Source organism: Momordica charantia (genome assembly GCF_013281855.1).
Source record: "Momordica charantia cultivar OHB3-1 chromosome 4 unlocalized genomic scaffold, Mcharantia_2.0 BLBB01000004.1, whole genome shotgun sequence".
Classification (NCBI taxonomy): Eukaryota; Viridiplantae; Streptophyta; class Magnoliopsida; order Cucurbitales; family Cucurbitaceae; genus Momordica; species Momordica charantia.
The window spans coordinates 27,243,640-27,262,237 of record NW_028275162.1 but is presented as its reverse complement, the minus strand read 5'-3'; the positions used below and the strand labels follow the sequence as shown (position 1 = coordinate 27,262,237).

At 32.3% G+C, this 18,598-nt stretch overlaps 3 protein-coding genes and 1 non-coding gene across 7 annotated transcripts; 2 read left to right on the top strand and 2 right to left on the bottom strand.

Annotated features, from left to right (window-relative positions):
• Positions 1 to 3,642: 3,642 nt before the first annotated feature.
• Positions 3,643 to 5,330, bottom strand: LOC111006730 (large ribosomal subunit protein eL34). Its single transcript, XM_022278812.2, has 4 exons — positions 5,167 to 5,330; positions 4,948 to 5,027; positions 4,133 to 4,242; positions 3,643 to 4,034 (listed from the first exon to the last, which is right to left on the bottom strand). The coding sequence occupies exons 1-4, from the start codon at positions 5,243 to 5,245 to the stop codon at positions 3,941 to 3,943; spliced, it is 363 nt and encodes a 120-aa protein (XP_022134504.1). The 5' UTR covers positions 5,246 to 5,330; the 3' UTR covers positions 3,643 to 3,940.
• Positions 5,331 to 8,800: 3,470 nt separating this feature from the next.
• LOC111006162 (uncharacterized) lies at positions 8,801 to 11,554 on the top strand. The gene is made up of 4 exons (XM_088123225.1): positions 8,801 to 9,791; positions 9,872 to 10,249; positions 10,853 to 11,103; positions 11,186 to 11,554. The coding sequence occupies exons 1-4, from the start codon at positions 9,065 to 9,067 to the stop codon at positions 11,426 to 11,428; spliced, it is 1,599 nt and encodes a 532-aa protein (XP_087979351.1). The 5' UTR covers positions 8,801 to 9,064; the 3' UTR covers positions 11,429 to 11,554.
• Positions 11,555 to 12,038: 484 nt separating this feature from the next.
• On the bottom strand, positions 12,039 to 12,119 carry TRNAL-CAG (transfer RNA leucine (anticodon CAG)). Its single transcript has one exon. It is a non-coding gene; the product is annotated as a tRNA-Leu (tRNA).
• Positions 12,120 to 12,709: 590 nt separating this feature from the next.
• Positions 12,710 to 17,337, top strand: DEG8 (Trypsin family protein with PDZ domain-containing protein). 4 transcript variants are annotated; one of them, XR_002600873.2, is made up of 15 exons: positions 12,712 to 13,040; positions 13,294 to 13,485; positions 13,660 to 13,776; positions 14,146 to 14,239; positions 14,357 to 14,455; positions 14,602 to 14,668; positions 15,006 to 15,081; positions 15,164 to 15,230; positions 15,457 to 15,674; positions 15,846 to 15,913; positions 16,089 to 16,168; positions 16,376 to 16,462; positions 16,585 to 16,692; positions 16,824 to 17,071; positions 17,158 to 17,337. XR_002600873.2 is itself a non-coding variant. In XM_088123308.1 (14 exons), the coding sequence occupies exons 2-14, from the start codon at positions 13,307 to 13,309 to the stop codon at positions 16,947 to 16,949; spliced, it is 1,377 nt and encodes a 458-aa protein (XP_087979434.1). In that variant the 5' UTR covers positions 12,710 to 13,040; positions 13,294 to 13,306; the 3' UTR covers positions 16,950 to 17,337. The 4 variants fall into 4 exon arrangements, 3 of the variants coding, with proteins under 3 accessions (XP_087979434.1, XP_022134230.1, XP_022134229.1); XM_088123308.1 differs by having other exon boundaries at positions 12,710 to 13,040; positions 13,669 to 13,776; positions 16,824 to 17,337; XM_022278538.2 differs by having other exon boundaries at positions 12,711 to 13,040; positions 13,305 to 13,485; positions 16,824 to 17,337.
• The last annotated feature ends 1,261 nt before the right edge of the window (positions 17,338 to 18,598 follow it).

The window sequence follows — 18,598 nt, the reverse complement described above, 5'->3', positions numbered from 1 at the left end:
ATTGCTTTAATTTTAGAGTAGAATGATTGTTGGGCTATGTCCAATAATTTTCACAATGCATTACTCACAAAAAGTAGGAGGATTTATACTTTAGATGTTTTAAAACAAGGTTTTTCTTTTCTTCTGGTTGGAGGGTAAAAATGAACTTATCACGTGGGGAGCTTGGAAATAACGGCATGTAAGAATATCTTTTCTCAAAATTTCGGACATAACATGGTCGATCTTAAAGCTCAAGCGAGATCAGGTGACACGTAAGCTCGGTCAAACTCCACTTGATCAAAGGTAAGGTTATGCTCTGACTTTAGGAACCCGAGAGACCAACTTTGAGCAACGACTCTCCTACAGTACAATCGAGCGGCCGAACATTCATGTCGGATCTCATTCTATAAATAGAAGCATCATTTTAACTCCAGGTACGCAATCTAAGCTCGGCTTGAGACCTAAGATTTTGTTGCCCTTATTGACTTTAACGTTGGGGGGTGTTTGCTTCTTTGTGCTGGTGATCTTTCCCTCACACGCTAAGGTTTTCCCTCGTGAAGCTCGCTCTAAAGCTTGGTCATAATCAATCTTACCAATTTTGAGCTACATCATAAACATTTGGTGTCGTATATGGGGAGCGACTAAAATAAAGTCATTTATCATAAAATCATCAAGAGTCTAATACTCCTAGGAATCAGATCGAGACAAACGAAATGCATGCACAAATAGAGGCTATGGAGTAGACCTATCACAATCTTGAACAAATCGAGATGATTGAATCCTCCTAATATATACCTGCGAAACCCTCACAAAGGGAAGGGTCCCGTCCACTCAAAACTTCTTAAGAATGAAGTCAATGGTGGTCAAGTTAACAACATGCTCAACCTCGACTCCATGTAGGACCTAAGTTCAAATCTGTTTAGTGTTTCGACTCTAAGCATAGTGAGTAATTAATCTGTTGACTTGAATCATCTATACAATTGAATTCATGCCGGACTTGATTATCGTGACTTGTCGGGTATCATAACGTACTTGGACATGCAATGCATGAAAAATAATAAATTGATCGAGTAGATCAACTTGAATATGTTATTAGGAACCATCTCATTAAAATATGAGACCATCATCTTTTTTTACGAATAGTAGGTTGGAATTCATATCCCGTAATGCAGTATTGGATAGGATTCACAATTAATGCAGTTTGTATTTTTTGGGAAGGAAGAAATAACTCAATAATAGGGGAGGTTAAATGTATGGGAGAAAATAAGGGAGATGGGATTCATTGTATCTTCTGCTCAAACTATGCAAAACCTTGCAATTTGCCGACCCAAATTAATATGCCTTACTATTTCCAAATTAATTTTCATTGTAACATAAAATAGTCAAGTACTGTAAGAAATTTCACTTTTTTATTTATATTTTGTTAGACATCCCGCGCAGTAATATAAAAGAAATTTAATAAAAGTTTATAATATAAGTAGACTATTTCTCTTATTATCAATTAGTTTTGACATGGACCCTATCGGAGTTCAAAATCTCAAACGAACATCTTATCTGAAAATGAACTCAGCTAAAATTGGTGAACTTAGAACTCTATGAATATTAATATATTTCTTTAAATTTACGTCTGTATAGGGATTCTTTTTTTCTCTTGTCTAGTTCTTATCTTTTAGAACATTTGTGTTGGCTAGATTTTAAAATAATAATAATAAAATAGGATAGAAGTTGGAAACTACTTTCTTTAGTAACCATTTATTGGAGAATAGTCTAGGATTGCTTGAAGAGGATAAAACAACAAAGAACGAAAACAAAAGAAAATTATGTTTGTTTTTATGGTAACCTTTTTAATCTAATATATATTCATACTAAGAACTTGATTGTTGATGAGACCATTTCTAGACTGGCGGTATTTTACATCAACATGTTTATACTCAAATCTTTGATATTTCTTAATTATTGTATGTGACAATATATATATTATTAGAGGAAAATGTGTGCAAAATTTTGAAAAGAAAAAAAGTGTGATTAAAGGTTTGAAATGTTTGAAACTTATTGTACAATAACTAATAAAAGAAAGTACGAAAACACAATACAAAATAGTTTTACATTTTATTATTTTCTTTCTTTTTATTTTGTGAATAATTATGATATGTTGAAACTTTTATGTTTCAAAAATAATTAAATATGAATCACAATGTATGGTAACATAAACAATAACAGGTATTGGCTTTTACAATTTACATATATTTCGTTTTATTTCACAAGCAGTCAAGATGGCCGAGTTGGTCTAAGGCGTATTTAATTTTAGCTATTACAGTTCGAAAAAGTTAACTTTTTATGTTTGGATTTTCAAATACATCTAATTTATGGTAATTATATTTTTATGATGCTTAGGGCATGGGTTCGAATCCCATTCTTAACATTTCTTTTTTTTTATTCTTTTTTGTTTTCAACAAGGACAGGTATTTAATTTTAGCTATTACAGTTCGAAAAAGTTAACTTTTTATGTTTGGATTTTCAAATACATCTAATTTATGGTAATTCGAAAAAGTTAACTTTTTATGTTTGGATTTTCAAATACATCTAATTTATGGTAATTATATTTTTATGATGCTTAGGGCATGGGTTCGAATCTCATTCTTAACATTTCTTTTTTTTTATTCTTCTTTGTTTTCAACAAGGACAGATATTTAATTTTAGCTATTACAGTTCGAAAAAGTTAACTTTTTTATGTTTGGATTTTCAAATACATCTAATTTATGGTAATTATATTTTTATGATGCTTAACCTGATCCTAATTCAACAGATTAAGGTATTATATTCGACTCCAAGGTTGAGGCTCGAAAGTTTGAATCCCCCACCCCACATGTTACAAACATCCAAGATGCCAATAGATTAAACGATTTCATCCTCATAAAATATGTTGGATTTTTATCAAATTACAATTTAAATCAATGAACTTTAATAATTATGTTTATTCAATCCAATTTTTTAAATCCTTTTTTTTTAATTCGAACCTTCTGGAATTTCAGTTGAAATTTTCATCTTAATCGTTGTAGTAGACCAACATTTTGATGTTGCATTGTAATTTCATAAAATTTGCTTCCCTATCTTACATTACTTATTGGCTAGGTAAACAAAAGTGATTAACCAAACAAAATGAAAAGATATATGAAAAAGATTTAATGCACTTCAAAACTAGTCACTATATACTACAATGATTTTTTTTTTCCTTTTTTTGAGTTCTAATGAAAATCAGTTTTAATCCTTGCAATTAAATTTTCATATTGCATTTAATGTCATAAATTTCAAGCTCGTTGATTTGAACTCAACATAAGACTTTTTTTCCCTTTTGAGGAGCAATATAAGATTTGAACTCAACAAGACTTACCACTTGTGACATATATAATATATCTATTAAATAGACTGAAGAACTTCAAGAATGTTTATACAGAATTTAAATACTAAAAACGACACTTTGAACCTACAAGAACAGTTTACGATCATTGACCAGAGGATTGAGGCTTTCTCATTGATAAGTACAAACACAAACTTTCCATACAAAAAATTGTTGCCCAAAATCTGCAATAACTTGTCAATCAGGAGTATTCCATTTGATAAGCTTAATCAAGATTGAAACGAAATAAAATCAACTCCATCTAATGATTGATCGGAAAAGTTCCATTCAAATACCAAATCAAGAAGCATGAACGTATAAGATTCAGCAACAAAGTACAAAAATCTTTAGAAGGGAGCTAAAATGACATCCAAGAATTGCCTTAGTCGATACATAATATCACTAAACAAGACCTCAGAAATTGATTTGTTGACGAAGTGAAGAATGACAATGTGATGATCAAATCAACCAAACAGAAACACCTAATCGCTATCAACACTAAGTTTTGCGAATTCAGGGCAAAATACTGCTAAAACACAGAGCAGTTACTTTTCACCTACACATTTAACTCTTGCTGGCTAACTTTTCCTTTGCCTTTTGGATTTTCAATACCTTTTTCACAATCTTCTGCTCTTCTACCAGAAAAGCACGAATAATCCTGCAGTGTTGAAATCCTCCTTAAGTTTGTCTCCTTTGATTGGAGAATAAAAATGAAAGAAACCAAAAATATCAGGGTTAATTCAATGGAGCCCATACCTCTCTCTAACGGCACTGCCTGACAACACCCCACCATATGGTCGATTAACGGTTCTACGGTTCCTAGCAAGTCTAGACCTCTTGTATTCAGCAGGCCTCAAGTGCGGAATCTGTAAATAAAATTAAAATAAGAATAAAAAAGGGACGATACAGAAACAGATGCATTTACTGTCAGCTAAAAGAAAGAGAGGAGTCACAATTGATCACTAAAATGCCACAATTGTTACAACTTGGACAGTATATGTACTTGAGACTTGGAGTTTACACGCAACTGACATTCATGTCCTCCATTCGTTAGGAATAGCTAAGCTTAAATGCTGAATAACATATCTATTAATCAAAGCTGGCTCATAGTACAGAAACAGAATTAAAAAAGCCAAATAAAGTTTGTTATCTAGCCAAGATTACACAACAAAACAAAGTTTTGAAATGGTAAAAAAGGTGTGGCATTTGAATAAAAGGAATTATAGACGTATTTACAAATATAGATAAAACACTTCATACATTCTGGATTAAATCAAAAACTAAGAGGCACGAAATGGAACTTCGAACCAAACTACTACTACTTTTCAAACTATCACAGATTCACAACAGAAAGATATACCACGGTATATCCAGAACAGGGGAGAAAATGCAAAAAGAGAAATACATCCGCATCAGTGAGAGAACATGAGAATGCCCACACATCAGATTCAATAAGAATGATAAAAAGTCGGAAAAACAAACACCCAAAGAAAATAAAGAACTTCCAATCAATAAATAATAATCACACTTAAATAACGCCTAGTTGATCGAAGGCATAAAATCACACATACCCCTTGGATTCTCTTTCCGGTAACGGGACATTTGGGACCGCTGGCCCTCTTTTTGGTGGTTTGATAGATCAACTTCCCCCCTAAAACGCAGCATCACGACATCCATTATGCGACTGGTACTAAAACTTGAACATGGCTACTAAAATTTTTTGCGAAATTGAACATGAAAGGGAGAACATGAGCTACTGAAAGGAATTGATTAAGTGGGAAGGAAAATACCAGGCGTCTTGACAACGCGGTGCTGATTGGATTTGGTGGCGTAGCTGTGACGCTTACGGTACGTAAGTCGCTGCACCATCTTCGATTGACCTCGAGCTCTGCCTCTGCGTTTAGGAGAGAAATCGCGGCAAAATGAGGGGCTGCAGCAGTAGAAGAAATTGGATAAATGGGGGGCTAGGGTTTTAAGCTTTTGAAGCCCTAGATCCAACGGCTGTTGTACGTTTCTAATTGACGGTTGAGATTATGGGTAAACTGGGGATCTTTAAGATGCACGTGTCACGAGTTTTTAGAGAGAAAAAGAATACAAAAAATTATGCCTAATTAAACTTTCAAGTGTAAGGGGAGAATTTCATTTAAGCCAGACTTTATAAATTATTTCAGGAATTTGATATAATTTTTCCCAATCCAATATTGTTCTTTTTTCGTTATTTATTAATATTCAGTTAATTTTAGTTTAAAATATTTAGATGGACTTGAGAAAAAATATTGTTGATTTCATTTGATTTTTTTTCCAAAGGTAGTTTGTTGCAATTTATTGATTTAATCGGATATTTGCCTTATATATTTTCAATTAATTGGATTGTTTTAAATGTTCTACTTTTCATGTCAAAAATAAAATAGTTTTATAGATATTTTTTATTTTTTTTAAATCGTGATGTTTTATGGGAAATATATATATATATATATATATATATTTGTAACAAACTCAAATAAAAAAAATCTTCATACATATATATGAAGAACAATATTATAATTTATCCAGTAATAATTCAAAAATTGACCAAGTTTAGAATCCGAGTAGATTGGAATAACTGCGAAGATCTCTCACATCGCCGAGGAACCTGCAAAACTAGGTTAGCACTCTGACGAACAAGTAAGTCACTATCGCCTTAAGTATAAATGGATTCGTATACCTTGTATAAAGGGCAGGCATCCCTATTTATAGGGATGAACTTCGATAGGGTTCCCCATAATTGCAGAATTGCCACACAATCATCCATGAGACACGGCATGCTGTCAGGACAACATAGTATTTACACTCCTGCAGATAACACAAAATAGGTCGGCTCGTATCATGTTAGGTCGGCCGACTGAGATACACAATAGCTCGCCTTGGAGGTACAACACCGAGCTAAAGGAACTTATATTAATCTTAATTGCTTCAAATGAAAACTCCAAATATCATGATTATTACTGATGAACAGTCAACACCTGGTATTTTTAGTTTTATTTTAGTATACAAAAAATATAGTTCAATTAATTCAATTAAGTATCATTATTACATTATATAAATAAAATTATTACATCTTTATCGACAATGTAGGGCAAAGATAACTTTTAGATTTGCATCTAAATGATTATATATTCTCTTTTTCTTTAGATAATGTGTGTTTTGAAGAAGTGTAGATTAAGTTCCTACATATCTCCTCTAACCTATCATTAGAGTTGGACTAAATGACCTTCAAATTTATTTCTTGTTTTTTTGATGACAAATGGAGTGTAAGTCAATATTTTGAAGGAAAATAAATAAATAAATAAATAAAAGGACAATTTCAAACAAAAAACGTAACGTGATAAGCTGTTATGCTCTCTTAAGAGAAGAGAAAGGGAGGAAGAAAAACTAAGTAAGATGACAATCCAAAACTTGTGTATAGAAAAATAGGAGAGAGTCACTAATTATAGAGATTTGAAATCCATAAATTTTATTAAATTTAGAAAGCCATAAAATTTTTTTTTAAAAGATCTAGAAATTAAAAAAAAAGTAAAAAAAATTAGGTTGAAAAATACTTCTTTTATAGTAATAGGAAATGAAAGAGTGGCTAATTAAACTTTTAAAATTTCTAAAACTTCTAATATTCAAAAACTAAATATAATTAAAGGTTATAGTTTTTGTAAAAAAAAAAATCAAGGGTTATAGTTATTGAATTAATTTATGTAAGTAACAAAAATTTTGCATGTTACATTTTATGATTTAGATTAAATTAATATAATTTAATAATTATTAGTAATTAATTGTGAGTGGCATGCGCGGTAAAAAAAAATCTGTGAGTAACATGCTTTTTAAATTTAAAGGTATTAAATATCTCTTAAATAGAGGAGAGAAGAACATGAGAGTGTGAGTGAGATGATTTTCAATAAAATAATAATAATTTTATAAGGACAGATAAAGGCAGAATTTCACCTAGGAAACACATCATCGATAATTTGATCGAAAGCCACGTGTACAAACCTCACAAGGTAAGAGTTCGAAAATTAGTTCGAAGGACTCATGCAGTGGAATAACCGAACTCAATTGTTTATCTCCGAACTCGGTTCCAACATTCGATGGATAACTATGCAACTATATCCCACCCCCCCCCCCCCACACCCTCCACCCTAATGCATACTTTGCACTTGAAATGTCGGAGATAATTGTGAATTTGAATTCTCAACGATTATCTAAGTTCTCTATAAATACTTTTTAAGTTGAAAGGGAGATGTACGGAAATTTGGATATTTGAATTTTACTTAAGAAATCATATTTTGTATTGACAAAACCTACATAGGGTTAACTCTTTTTTGGCAAGATCTTATCTTCCAGTGTTCTTAAAGATCGTATTGTTAGATCGAATTTTCTTGGTTGAAACAAGGATAATTTAGACATTATTTCTAAAATTAAGGACATTATTTTTCAAAAAAAATTTCTTAAATCCATCATTTTATATATAATGTAGATATAGATAAAAAGAAAATGAAATAATCCTTAAGTTTTAAAATTTCAAAACTTTAAATAATAAATATAATTAAAGGTTATAATTATTAATAAAGTTAAAAATAAATTTTTTTCCTTTCTTCTCAGAAAAGAAAAAATCCTATTACATTTTATTATTTAAATTAAATTATATTCAAAACTTTAAATATTAAATATAATTAAAAGTTATAATTATCTAATAAATTTAAAAGAAATTTTTTTTCCTTTCTTCTCAGAAAAGGAAAAATTCCTATTACATTTTATTATTTAAATTAAATTAATATAATTTAATAGTTTGTTGATAATTTGTTTAATTATTGACCATTAATTGTGGGTGGCATATTTATCTTAAAAAAATTTATTGGGTGGGTGGCATGCTTTTTAAATTTAAAGGTATTAAAAAAGTTCATTAAATAAAGGAGAGAAGAAAGAGAGAGCAGGAGCAGATGATTTTCTAAATTAAAAAAATAATAATTTAATAAGAACAAACTATAGATTTTTGTTTGTTTGTTTTTTTTTCTTTATTTGATAAATTTAGGCATTATTTTAAAAATTAAGAACAACATTATAATTTTATATAGATTATAGATATACATATCTAGATTCAACTTGGCTTGTACTTTAAGAAAAAACTCAAGACGTGGTTCATTTTTAATAACTAGTAATATTTTGTTCTTATTTTACTAATTATCTTATCTGTCAAATATATTTTAAGGTTCGGTCTCAGTTAATAAAACTAAAATAAATTGATAATTAAAAAGTCAATATTTAAGGAAAACGACGGATTATATATGGTGGCCACAACCACAACCATGCGCTTCGACTTTTTTTTTTAATACAAAAAAAAATGTAAAATAATTTATTTCTTCCATGTAAATTGCAATACCTGATTTCGGGCTTACAAATCAGAATTTTTTATTTTTTTTTATGAGAAACTAAATAATTTCCATGTTTATCAACCTGCCTTCCAGAAATTTCCGAATTCCCTAAACGACATTCAAATTTCCGGGTTATCAAATACGAGATTCAACTTTCCCAAACGGTTTTGACCAGAAATTGTCCACAAAATTTCAGAAACATATTCTTTCCCAATCTTCTAGGTTTCAGAAGCATGCTCTGTTTTCTCTTCCAAAAACAGAGCAACCAATTTCATCGATTCCCTCACCAATGAGGTTTCTGTTCAAAGACCAGCTTTTTGTTCTGGTCTTGTTCAGTGCTCTGTTCTTCGTCTTCTTCTCCAGGTACTTCAAAATCAAAACTCGAGGAAAACACCATAATGACTGCAATTTCACTCCTCCCGGCAAAGAACCAATTCTTGAAGAAGACTGTAGCGAAACTTTACAGAAGAGTACTGATTTTGAAGAAAAAGAAACGCCCTTTTCAGCTCTAAGCTTTCGGTTTCCAACTTTCGAGGAATTCATTGGAACTAGAGAGAATGTTGATTCATCCATCTCTGATACTTCAAACGAGAATGGTTCGGTTCCTTCAATTCCTGATCCGGATTTCAACCTTCATCATCCCAGAGAAGACCCAGAAAATTTTCCCCAAAATAATTTAAATTGCACCGATGATTTCAGCAACGAAGAGTTGGACATCAAAGAAGAAACCCCGAAAGAGAATGATCGGAAAATTGAAGATTCCGATAAATTTGTGTCGGAAGAGGAGAACCTGATAGAATTGCTGCAAAAGGTCAAAGGCCACGGTCCTGGGCTGCCCCAAATTCCAGAAGAATCCGAGTACACAATACCAATGGAAGAAGATCCAAAGCCATGGAGGACGAAAGAAAACTTCGATTTCAGAAACTTTACGAAAGAACTCCACAAATGCCATAAAATTTACAGAGAAAGGATGCAAAAATACGACACTTTAAATCACCAAAAGTTGTACGCAAAAGGTGAGTTATACTTGAAAGTTAGCTTCATAGTTTGATATCCTTGACTTGTTTATGAATCTCCCCCATGGAAATTTTTTCAGATTTGAAGATGATGCAGTCGAAAGATCCAATGGGCTCTGTTTTATCGAAAAGCTTGTGCGCGTGCAGGCCAAAGAAGGGTGATTTGGGGGCAGGGAAGAAGAGAGAAATTGACGGGGATTTGGAAGTGGTGTACGTGGGGCAATTGTGGGATTCTTGGGAGTTTCTTGTGCGGCAGTATAAGAAAGCCTTGGAAGTGTGCGATAGAGGGGATTGTGGAAGCTGCAGATTCAATGAAGTTGCAGGAAAATTTCAACATTTTCAAGTGGTGATTCAGAGATTTATGGAGAATGAAGCGTTTGAAGAAGGCTCCAGAGTTGAATGTTACGCTAGAAATCGACTTGGCAGGAGAAAGCTTCTTCAAGTTCCTATTATCAAAGGTCAGAAAAATGGTGTTTTAAACTCAAGTTTCAAGCCATAATGTTGCTGTTTCTTATCTTCTTTTTTTCCCCTCTCACTCTCTTTTTAAGAAAGAGAGACAAATTTTTTTAAGAAAATTGTTCTTTCTTTTCACTTTGTTATTTGTTTTTCTATTAAAAGGTGGAAATGTGGGTCAACTCTCAAATGTTTTTATTTATGTTGTTAAAATTTTTTGTTTGGATTTTGTTTTTTTATTGAAAAACAAAGAATAGGGACATGTATAAGGCCTAATTTTCCATTCCATTGAATTTTATTTAACATATTTGGCTTTGAAAATTGTTTATTTATTTGCATGTGGTTTTGAAGACCTAAAGAGTAGGTATTAACTAAAGTTGAGCTAATGTTAGCGGTTAATAAATTAATAAATAATATTTTAGATTTAACTAAATATTTAGATGATAGCTATCAGGTAGCTTACAAATATATTAATAAATACCTTCAACAATTTTTTAAATTGAAATTCAATTTTCAAATATGCTTCCAATCACAACTAATATAACTATATTTTTTTTAATCCAGTGTTTTAAAAACTAGATTGCTTATGAGTTTGCTTCTTATTGCAGAAGATGAAGTAAAAGAAAATGACAAAAAAGAAATAATAGGGGATGGGGCCGACGATGACAATGAAAGTGCAATTAAAATTGATAGGTTTATTGAGATCTTGCAAGAATCGGTAAGAATCCTTTGGCAATTCATTCGAGCCGATAAACTTGCCCACATATCGACTCTAAAGTTCCATGTAAAGGCAGAACAAGAATGCAAAAGTCCAACACATTTTAATATTCTAAACCAAATTTTTTCAGATCTACAACAGGTTGGTTCTCACGCTCTACAATATCATCATATATTTTCAATCATTGAACACTCACATATTCTTTATAAAAATTTCTCTACAGAAAGTGAGAAAGTTGAAGAAGATGATTACGAGGAAAAATATGAGAGATACGATAGAAGATGAACAAGATGATGAAATTTATTTCTTTACTTTAGTGGATTTGAAGTTGCTGTCAAGGGTACTGAATATGCAAAGGATTACAAGAGATCAATTGAGTTGGTGTCACCATAAATTGAGTTGCATTAGTTTTCTAAGTGGGAAGATCAAAGTAGAGCCTTCATCCCTCCCCTTTCCTTCTTTGTAGGTTTAACTTTGCATTTCTTTTGAATATTGTATATTTGAATTTAGATGAAATGTGTATAAATTATAAAGAAAAAAATGGATATGAAAACTAGAATTGTGTAATAAGTTTTTGGTCGGTGAAAGTTAGTGTGAGTATATAAATAAGATTTATAAGTTATTTGAGATGAATTTATTCTTATTCCAAATGTAGATTTACCTTGCTAAGCTTCATTACAAGTTAAATATCTCTCCAATACAGATTACTCTTAGTCTCTATCTGGACCTATATTGTGTGAAGCATGATATATGTATGTGTGTATATATATATATATATATATATATTATTTATATAGTAAATTGAAGTGGGAGAATTTATGGTGTAATGATATTTCGATGTAATAGTTTTATTGGTTATGTAAAATGAGTTTCAACAACTTATGTGGTAGATTTCTAATCGCATTTATTTTTAAAATATTTGAGATTTGTTAAAATAATTTTATGTTGATTTAAGTAAAAGCTATAAGTGCAGTTAAAAAAAAAAAGGTATTTTTTTATATATAAAAATATTGGTTTGATGAGTTGTCTGCATGGAACATACGCGAAAAAAGGCGAAAAAAAAAGGAAAAACAAACTGTCAAGAATGGGATTCGAACCCATGCCCTTTCGGACCAGTACCTGAAACTGGCGCCTTAGACCAACTCGGCCATCTTGACTTGATGTTAATAAGTGTAGTAATGATTTATTTAGATAATTTTAATTTCACACAAACAACACCCTGGCAGCAAACATTACCTTTACCATTTTATTTTCTAGTATAACAATGGAAATTCAGTTAGGAATATATGATTTAACCAATTGAACTACGTTGATATTCACATCACTTTTACATTCTTACAACCTAAAAATTCATGTACCAAACTTGTACTTCTTTTAGAATATAATATATTTTTACTGTCTTATTATTACACACTGAACATCTTAAATAAATTACCTTCTCTAACAAAAGAAGCAACTTCTTTAGAAGGTTATAAAACAAACAATTCACCTACTATTAAATTACCTTGATATCAATATGTGAATATCATTAGTAAAAATATAGTGTACGGTAAACCAAATGCTTCAATATATTTGGCAACAAGTACATTTGGATGATGTTTTGTGACAGCATAATGCACCAATCTTCAATTCAAAATAATAAAAAAAAAAGAGAGAGAAAATCTTCAATTCAAATTCTAGAACATCAAAACATTTTTCACCATTTACTAAGCTCTCGTGGGTCTAACTTTTTTCAACCACCATTTCCTAAAAGCATTATGAAACTTTTTTTTTTTTTTGAACTTTTGGATATTCACCAAAGAGAGGCCAAGCCCTTCTTTCCAATTAGAGTGAGAGGGAAGTAGTTGTTGATTCTTGGTGGTTGGTTATGGAGCATGGAAGCTTGAACATTCCATAGTTTCCATGGGCGAGGAAGAAATATAAAAATATATACTCAGCGAATCCCCAAAATCCCTCTTCTCAGAATATCAGGCAATCGAATTCCGTAAAGAAGGACTCTCTCTCTCGTGCCCTTTTGCTCTCTGAGTCGTCTCTCATTGTCTCAGATTTTGCCGCATCCGTTGAGAGTTCATCTTCTGGTGAGTAATTAGTCTTAATGGGGGTATCTTAAAATATCCCATTTGCTCCCTATGAATTCAAGTGGCAATATGTGAGTGTGTGAGTGAAACCGTTTAGGAATTCTGAAATTAGTCTTCTTCACTTCAGAACTTTACTGGGTATCGCCGTTTTAGTGTTATTTTCTTCATACCCTCTTTCTCTCTTGCTTTTCTGCAACCTTTTTATTTGGGTCCAGCATTTTTCTTTTCTTGATGTGGTGTATTGCTTCTGAAGTGAACTCTTAGAAATGCAAGTTCTGGCATGCAATGCTCCGCACCAGCGAACGATGGTGAAATCTGGCGTTTCGACTTCGACCCATTTCTTGGGAAGGCGAGAACTGTGCTTTGATGGCGTGTCTTCTGTATGCTCTCCTTCTCAACCCTCCACACCAAATACCGGCACTGCCCAATCCATTTCCATTCAAAGGTTGTTTTCCTCTCCATTTTCCTCTGTTCCACTACATTGTCTGATCAAAATCATTGTCATCGTTTATCCATTGATAGACATTTACATGTTTTTGTTCTAAGTTTTGTTGTTGGTTGTTCATTGTTAGTATTGGATTTTATGAGAAGGTTGTAATGTGCTTGCCCGATTTATTAGGAGTGCTAGAGATGACTCCGGAGATTTGGGTTCAGTACTGAGCAGAAAATTTCTTTCCACAACCCGACGGACATTATTTGCTAGTTTGTTTATGAGTTTGTGGTCTTATCCTTCAAGGTACTTGATTACTTGCCTCACTATTTCAGCTTTATGCCCTGCATCAATGAACTTCCATTTAAGTCGAGAGTGGGCTCGTCCTGTTATGTTATTTTCTGTGTCTTGGAAGAAATATTGTGTCAATCGACATGGATTTTCAATCTTTGATGTCAATTTTTGTCATTTTTGTATGTGAAATGGAAAAATTGTCTAGTTTCAAAAGCAAAACCATGTATAAATTTTCCTTCAGCTCGAAATGTGCCAAGTTCGGATCTGGGAGTCCTAAGATGAGTAACTTTTAATTGACCCTAGTAGCATTTATAGCTTTATATATGTCCATACTCTGTTATACTTATGAGAAAGTTACTTATTTATGACAAAGTTGTGTAGTGTATTTACAGCTCAAGCCTTGGGCGATCCATCGGTAACCATTGAGGAAGTAACTCCCACTGTTTTTCCCTCTGGAACCCTCTTCCCCACAGAGGTTATTTTTCCCCCAATATACTAATTTTTGCTTACTACCCAATTAACTGCTTCGTTCTGGTTGTTGTTGTTGTTGTTATTCACCGTGGTGTATGAATGAGAAATATGTGACTGACAGGAAAGAATTGTCCAATTGTTCGAGAAAAATACGTACTCTGTTGTCAATATTTTCGATGTAACATTACGTCCCCAACTCAATGTAACTGGCATGGTTGAGGTAATTTAGCAACAAAACTATGGTTCATGTTATTTTAGCAACTTTGACGCATTTCAAATGGTATATTTCAAGCTGTTTAGTTTCTTATTTCGATAACCTTCATGTAAGATCATCATATAGTAATCATTACCAATTCCTATTCACAGATTCCTGAAGGAAATGGTTCTGGAGTGGTCTGGGATGATCAGGGACATATAGTAACAAATTATCATGGTGAGAAATTTGGCAGCCTTGTAAAATGGTCTGAGCTAAAAACGACTACCTCGAATAACTTCGAGAAATGATCATCTGAAACTTTGCAATATTCTAGTTACCAAAATATGGCATTTCTAATGTCAAACCTTGTATTTCACTTCCAACCTGAGTATAGATCAACTTGTTAAAAACATATAATTTTGACCAAAAAATCGAAAGTTCGAATCCCCACTTCCACGTGTCGTTGAACTAAGAAAAATAAAAACCTTAATATTTCACCTAATCAACTCTAGACTGAAATTCTAAAAGAAGTGAAACTTTTTTCTCATAGCTTTTGCTTTTTATTATTGAACAGTAATTGCAAGTGCCCTTGCAAGAAATCCGAGCTCCGGGCAGGTTGTTGCACGAGTTAATATTCTCGCATCTGATGGGTGAGGGCACTTGAAGTTAGACTGATATGCTATTGCAATTAATGAGTATCCATTTCCTCAACTTCTCGAGTCTTTGAAATAGGATACAGAAGAATTTTGAAGGCAAACTCATTGGTGCAGACCGTACAAAGGATCTAGCAGTTTTGCAGGTAAGGCTTTTCATCTATAAATTCTTTTCCTTTTTTATACTTTATCCAATAAATAACTACTGATATCCCTGATCAAATTTGCGGCTGAGTCATTTTCTTATAGTGGAACTAAATGATGTGTGTTTACTTAAATTAATCTCTAACATCAACAATCGATGCGTCTGTATGAGCACAAAATCCCTCAAAAATTATATCGGAATATGAGAGAATCTCTGTGACCTTGCAGGTGGATGCGCCAAATGATTTATTGAGGCCAATCAAGGTGGGGCAGTCATCTTCTCTTAAAGTTGGGCAACAGTGCTTGGCAATTGGAAATCCTTTTGGTTTTGATCATACCCTCACAGTTGGAGTCATTAGTGGACTCAACCGTGACATTTTTAGTCAGACCGGCGTCACAATCGGTGGTGGAATCCAAACCGATGCAGCTATCAATCCCGGGAATAGGTAAGTCTAAGATTCGTCCAAAAATCAAATTATACTCAAGAAAGTTCCCAAATTCCCACATTCATTTCTTTATCATTCCTTTATTTTGTAGCTGAATGTGTTACCAGTACAGTACCATATATATTAATTTTGACATCAAGGAGCTTAATATTTCCTGTATCTTTTTGACAGTGGAGGTCCTCTACTTGATTCGAAAGGGAATTTAATTGGTATCAATACCGCTATTTTTACTCAAACAGGTAAACATCAGTCTTTCCTGCCAATTCAATTCAATATTTATAAGTTATGACACTCAGTTGCATCCTAGCTATAAAGATACGGTAGTTTTCATGATTTTCTTATCTGCCTTGCCCTAACTCTTCAACAATAACATTAGAAATTTGAGGAACATGCTCTCTACTATTACTTTTACAGGAACATCAGCTGGTGTTGGTTTTGCAATCCCATCTTCAACTGTAGTCAAGATTGTACCTCAGTTGATCCAATTTGGTAGAGTGAGTGATCTTGCTTTCTAGCAAATTATGGTGTAGGATTAATTTTGTTGCCATAAAAGATTAAGACTTATATTATTCGTATTCGATTTATGTGTGTGTCTATATTTATTTTTTGTTTCTGAAGCCAGCTTATACTTTTAGTTGATTATGTTATCTAGTTCACAGGCTTTAAACCATTCATGATTAAAATTCTGGTTTTTCGCACAGGTCGTTCGTGCTGGCATAAATGTAGATATTGCTCCTGATCTGATCGCAAATCAACTCAATGTTCGTGACGGAGCTCTAATTCTACAGGTAGACATTTCCCAGACTAGTTTCTTCTTCTACATTACTGATATTTTCCCTACTAACATGCATCAAGTTAGTCAATTTAAGATGATTTATAGCCTTTTATGCATATGGTTTCTAATCCTCAGGTTCCTGCAAATAGTCCTGCAGCCAAAGCCGGACTATTGCCCACCACCAGAGGTTTTGCCGGTAATATAGTACTTGGAGATATCATTGCTGCCATCGATAATAAGCCGGTGAGCTCTTCCTTCTTTCCGGACAAGCATCACATTTCCATTGGAAGATCAAACAATGAAATGTCCCTCCAAAATATTTAGTAAATTTGGTATTGGATCTTGAGAATATAAGGTTTTGGATCTCTTTCTAGGTAAGAAACAAAGCAGAATTGTACAAGTTATTGGATGAGTACAATGCGGGAGACGAAGTAATTTTGAAGATAAAGAGAGGAGGGCAAACTCTGGAGCTGCCTCTGATATTAGAAGAAAGTCAGTAGAGATAGTATCTGCAGAACCTTGCATAAAACACGCTAAATCGCTAACCGTTTTGACGTTCTACTCGGGATCAAATGGAGAAGAAGAAGATTAAGAGAGCTACAGATCGAATCGAACGGTTGAGGTAAAAGTTGTGATATAAAATGAGTGGTTTCTGGGGAAAATTGTTGAGATACTGTGTGATAAACTGATATTGAATGGCTTTAACAGCACAGCAAGTAGGAAATGTGAGAGTTGAGATGGTGTGGACTCAAAAACTTTTTCAACTTGGTGGTGAGGGAGAGAGATGGAAGAATCAACTCTTAGTTTTGATGTAAAAACAAGATATCACTGAATAATGTGATGTTCATAATGGATCCAAATCAAATGTCAAGATATGTTATTTTGTAATTTTGTTTACCAATTTCATCCTCCATGATTTCTCTCTCTCTCTCTCTCTCTCTCTCTCTCTGTTTATTGTTATTTACTGGAATTATGACATAAACATCATTCATTGTTCATGTTCTTATTGAAGCGACACAAAGATGTTTTTTATTACATATATATTAAAATATAAACACGCAATTTGGATTTCGTCATCGTGTTTGGAAACTTTTTATAGATAGATCGTATGAAGCAAACCCACTTGAACTTTAAAAATCTTTTATCTTTACCATTTCAATAATTACTCGGTGAGAATAAAGATATCTATTTTTTCAAGTAGGAAGTATTAAAATAGATATTTTAAAATTTTAAAAATTGAAATAGAATAACATAAGAGTTTAAGGATTAAAATAGGTTATTTTTTTTAATTTTATGAACCAAAATGAAATAAATTTAAAAATTCAACCATCATTAACAAAAACTATTTTTGTCAGAATTATACTAAATGACATAAAGGAAATATGTATTTATAAAAATATCATTAGTTTATTATTGTTTTTTTAAATGTCACGAAAGTGAGTCTTACTTTTTTTTAGTAGGAGATTAGACCTCTAACCTCTAAAAAGTCGTGTAATAGTATAAATTTTCAATTTACGGTATTTTTTACAAAGTTTTAAACTTAATGTTATATATATAAATCTATATTTATTTTGAACTGTAATTATCTCTTTGAATCCCTTTTTATTGTCATCCGACTCACCTTATATTAATAAATTACATAAAGAGTCAAAACGAGTATAGTTCAACGATAATTTACTCATATCTTCAACCAAAAGGTTAGGAGTTCAAATCTCCCTCCCACATGTTGTATTTAAAAAAAATAAATAAATAAATTGCAGAATGACGCATTAATTACTTTGTCCGTTTCAAAAAATAAAAAATGAGAAGAAAATAAAAGTCTCTTTCCTTCGCCTTCACGTTTATGGATTAAAAAAATAACTGTTTTCTGGGCCAATTACATATATGGAAAATGAAAAACCGCATTATTTGAACTATTATGAAAACTGAAAAGTGAACCAATTACAAAAGTCGCAATTATTTAAAAAAAATGGCGCAATTTATATTGTCGAATGGTCCGTTTCAGAATATATATATATTTGCCGAACGGAACTCTACGCCACGCTTCTTGCGCATGATTTTTTAACAACATATTGAACATGTAATGATGCTTTTTTCATACACAAACTATTCAACTATTTTATTTGACTTTTCTGGTGAAATTATTTGA

What these genes read in the sequence shown, in the direction of transcription:
- LOC111006162 (XM_088123225.1), top strand. Translation starts at nt 9,065, where the DNA reads ATGAGGTTTCTGTTCAAAGACCAGCTTTTTGTTCTGGTCTTGTTCAGT. An exon ending in CCAAAAGTTGTACGCAAAAG is followed by an intron (nt 9,792 to 9,871) that starts GTGAGTTATACT and finishes AAATTTTTTCAG; the next exon opens with ATTTGAAGATGATGCAGTCG. An exon ending in TTTTTTCAGATCTACAACAG is followed by an intron (nt 11,104 to 11,185) that starts GTTGGTTCTCAC and finishes ATTTCTCTACAG; the next exon opens with AAAGTGAGAAAGTTGAAGAA.
- LOC111006730 (XM_022278812.2), bottom strand. Translation starts at nt 5,245, where the DNA reads ATGGTGCAGCGACTTACGTACCGTAAGCGTCACAGCTACGCCACCAAA. An exon ending in CCGGAAAGAGAATCCAAGGG is followed by an intron (nt 4,243 to 4,947) that starts GTATGTGTGATT and finishes TTTTATTTACAG; the next exon opens with ATTCCGCACTTGAGGCCTGC. An exon ending in GGCAGTGCCGTTAGAGAGAG is followed by an intron (nt 4,035 to 4,132) that starts GTATGGGCTCCA and finishes TCAACACTGCAG; the next exon opens with GATTATTCGTGCTTTTCTGG.
- DEG8 (XM_022278538.2), top strand. Translation starts at nt 13,307, where the DNA reads ATGCAAGTTCTGGCATGCAATGCTCCGCACCAGCGAACGATGGTGAAA. An exon ending in CAATCCATTTCCATTCAAAG is followed by an intron (nt 13,486 to 13,659) that starts GTTGTTTTCCTC and finishes CCGATTTATTAG; the next exon opens with GAGTGCTAGAGATGACTCCG. An exon ending in CGCTATTTTTACTCAAACAG is followed by an intron (nt 15,914 to 16,088) that starts GTAAACATCAGT and finishes TTACTTTTACAG; the next exon opens with GAACATCAGCTGGTGTTGGT.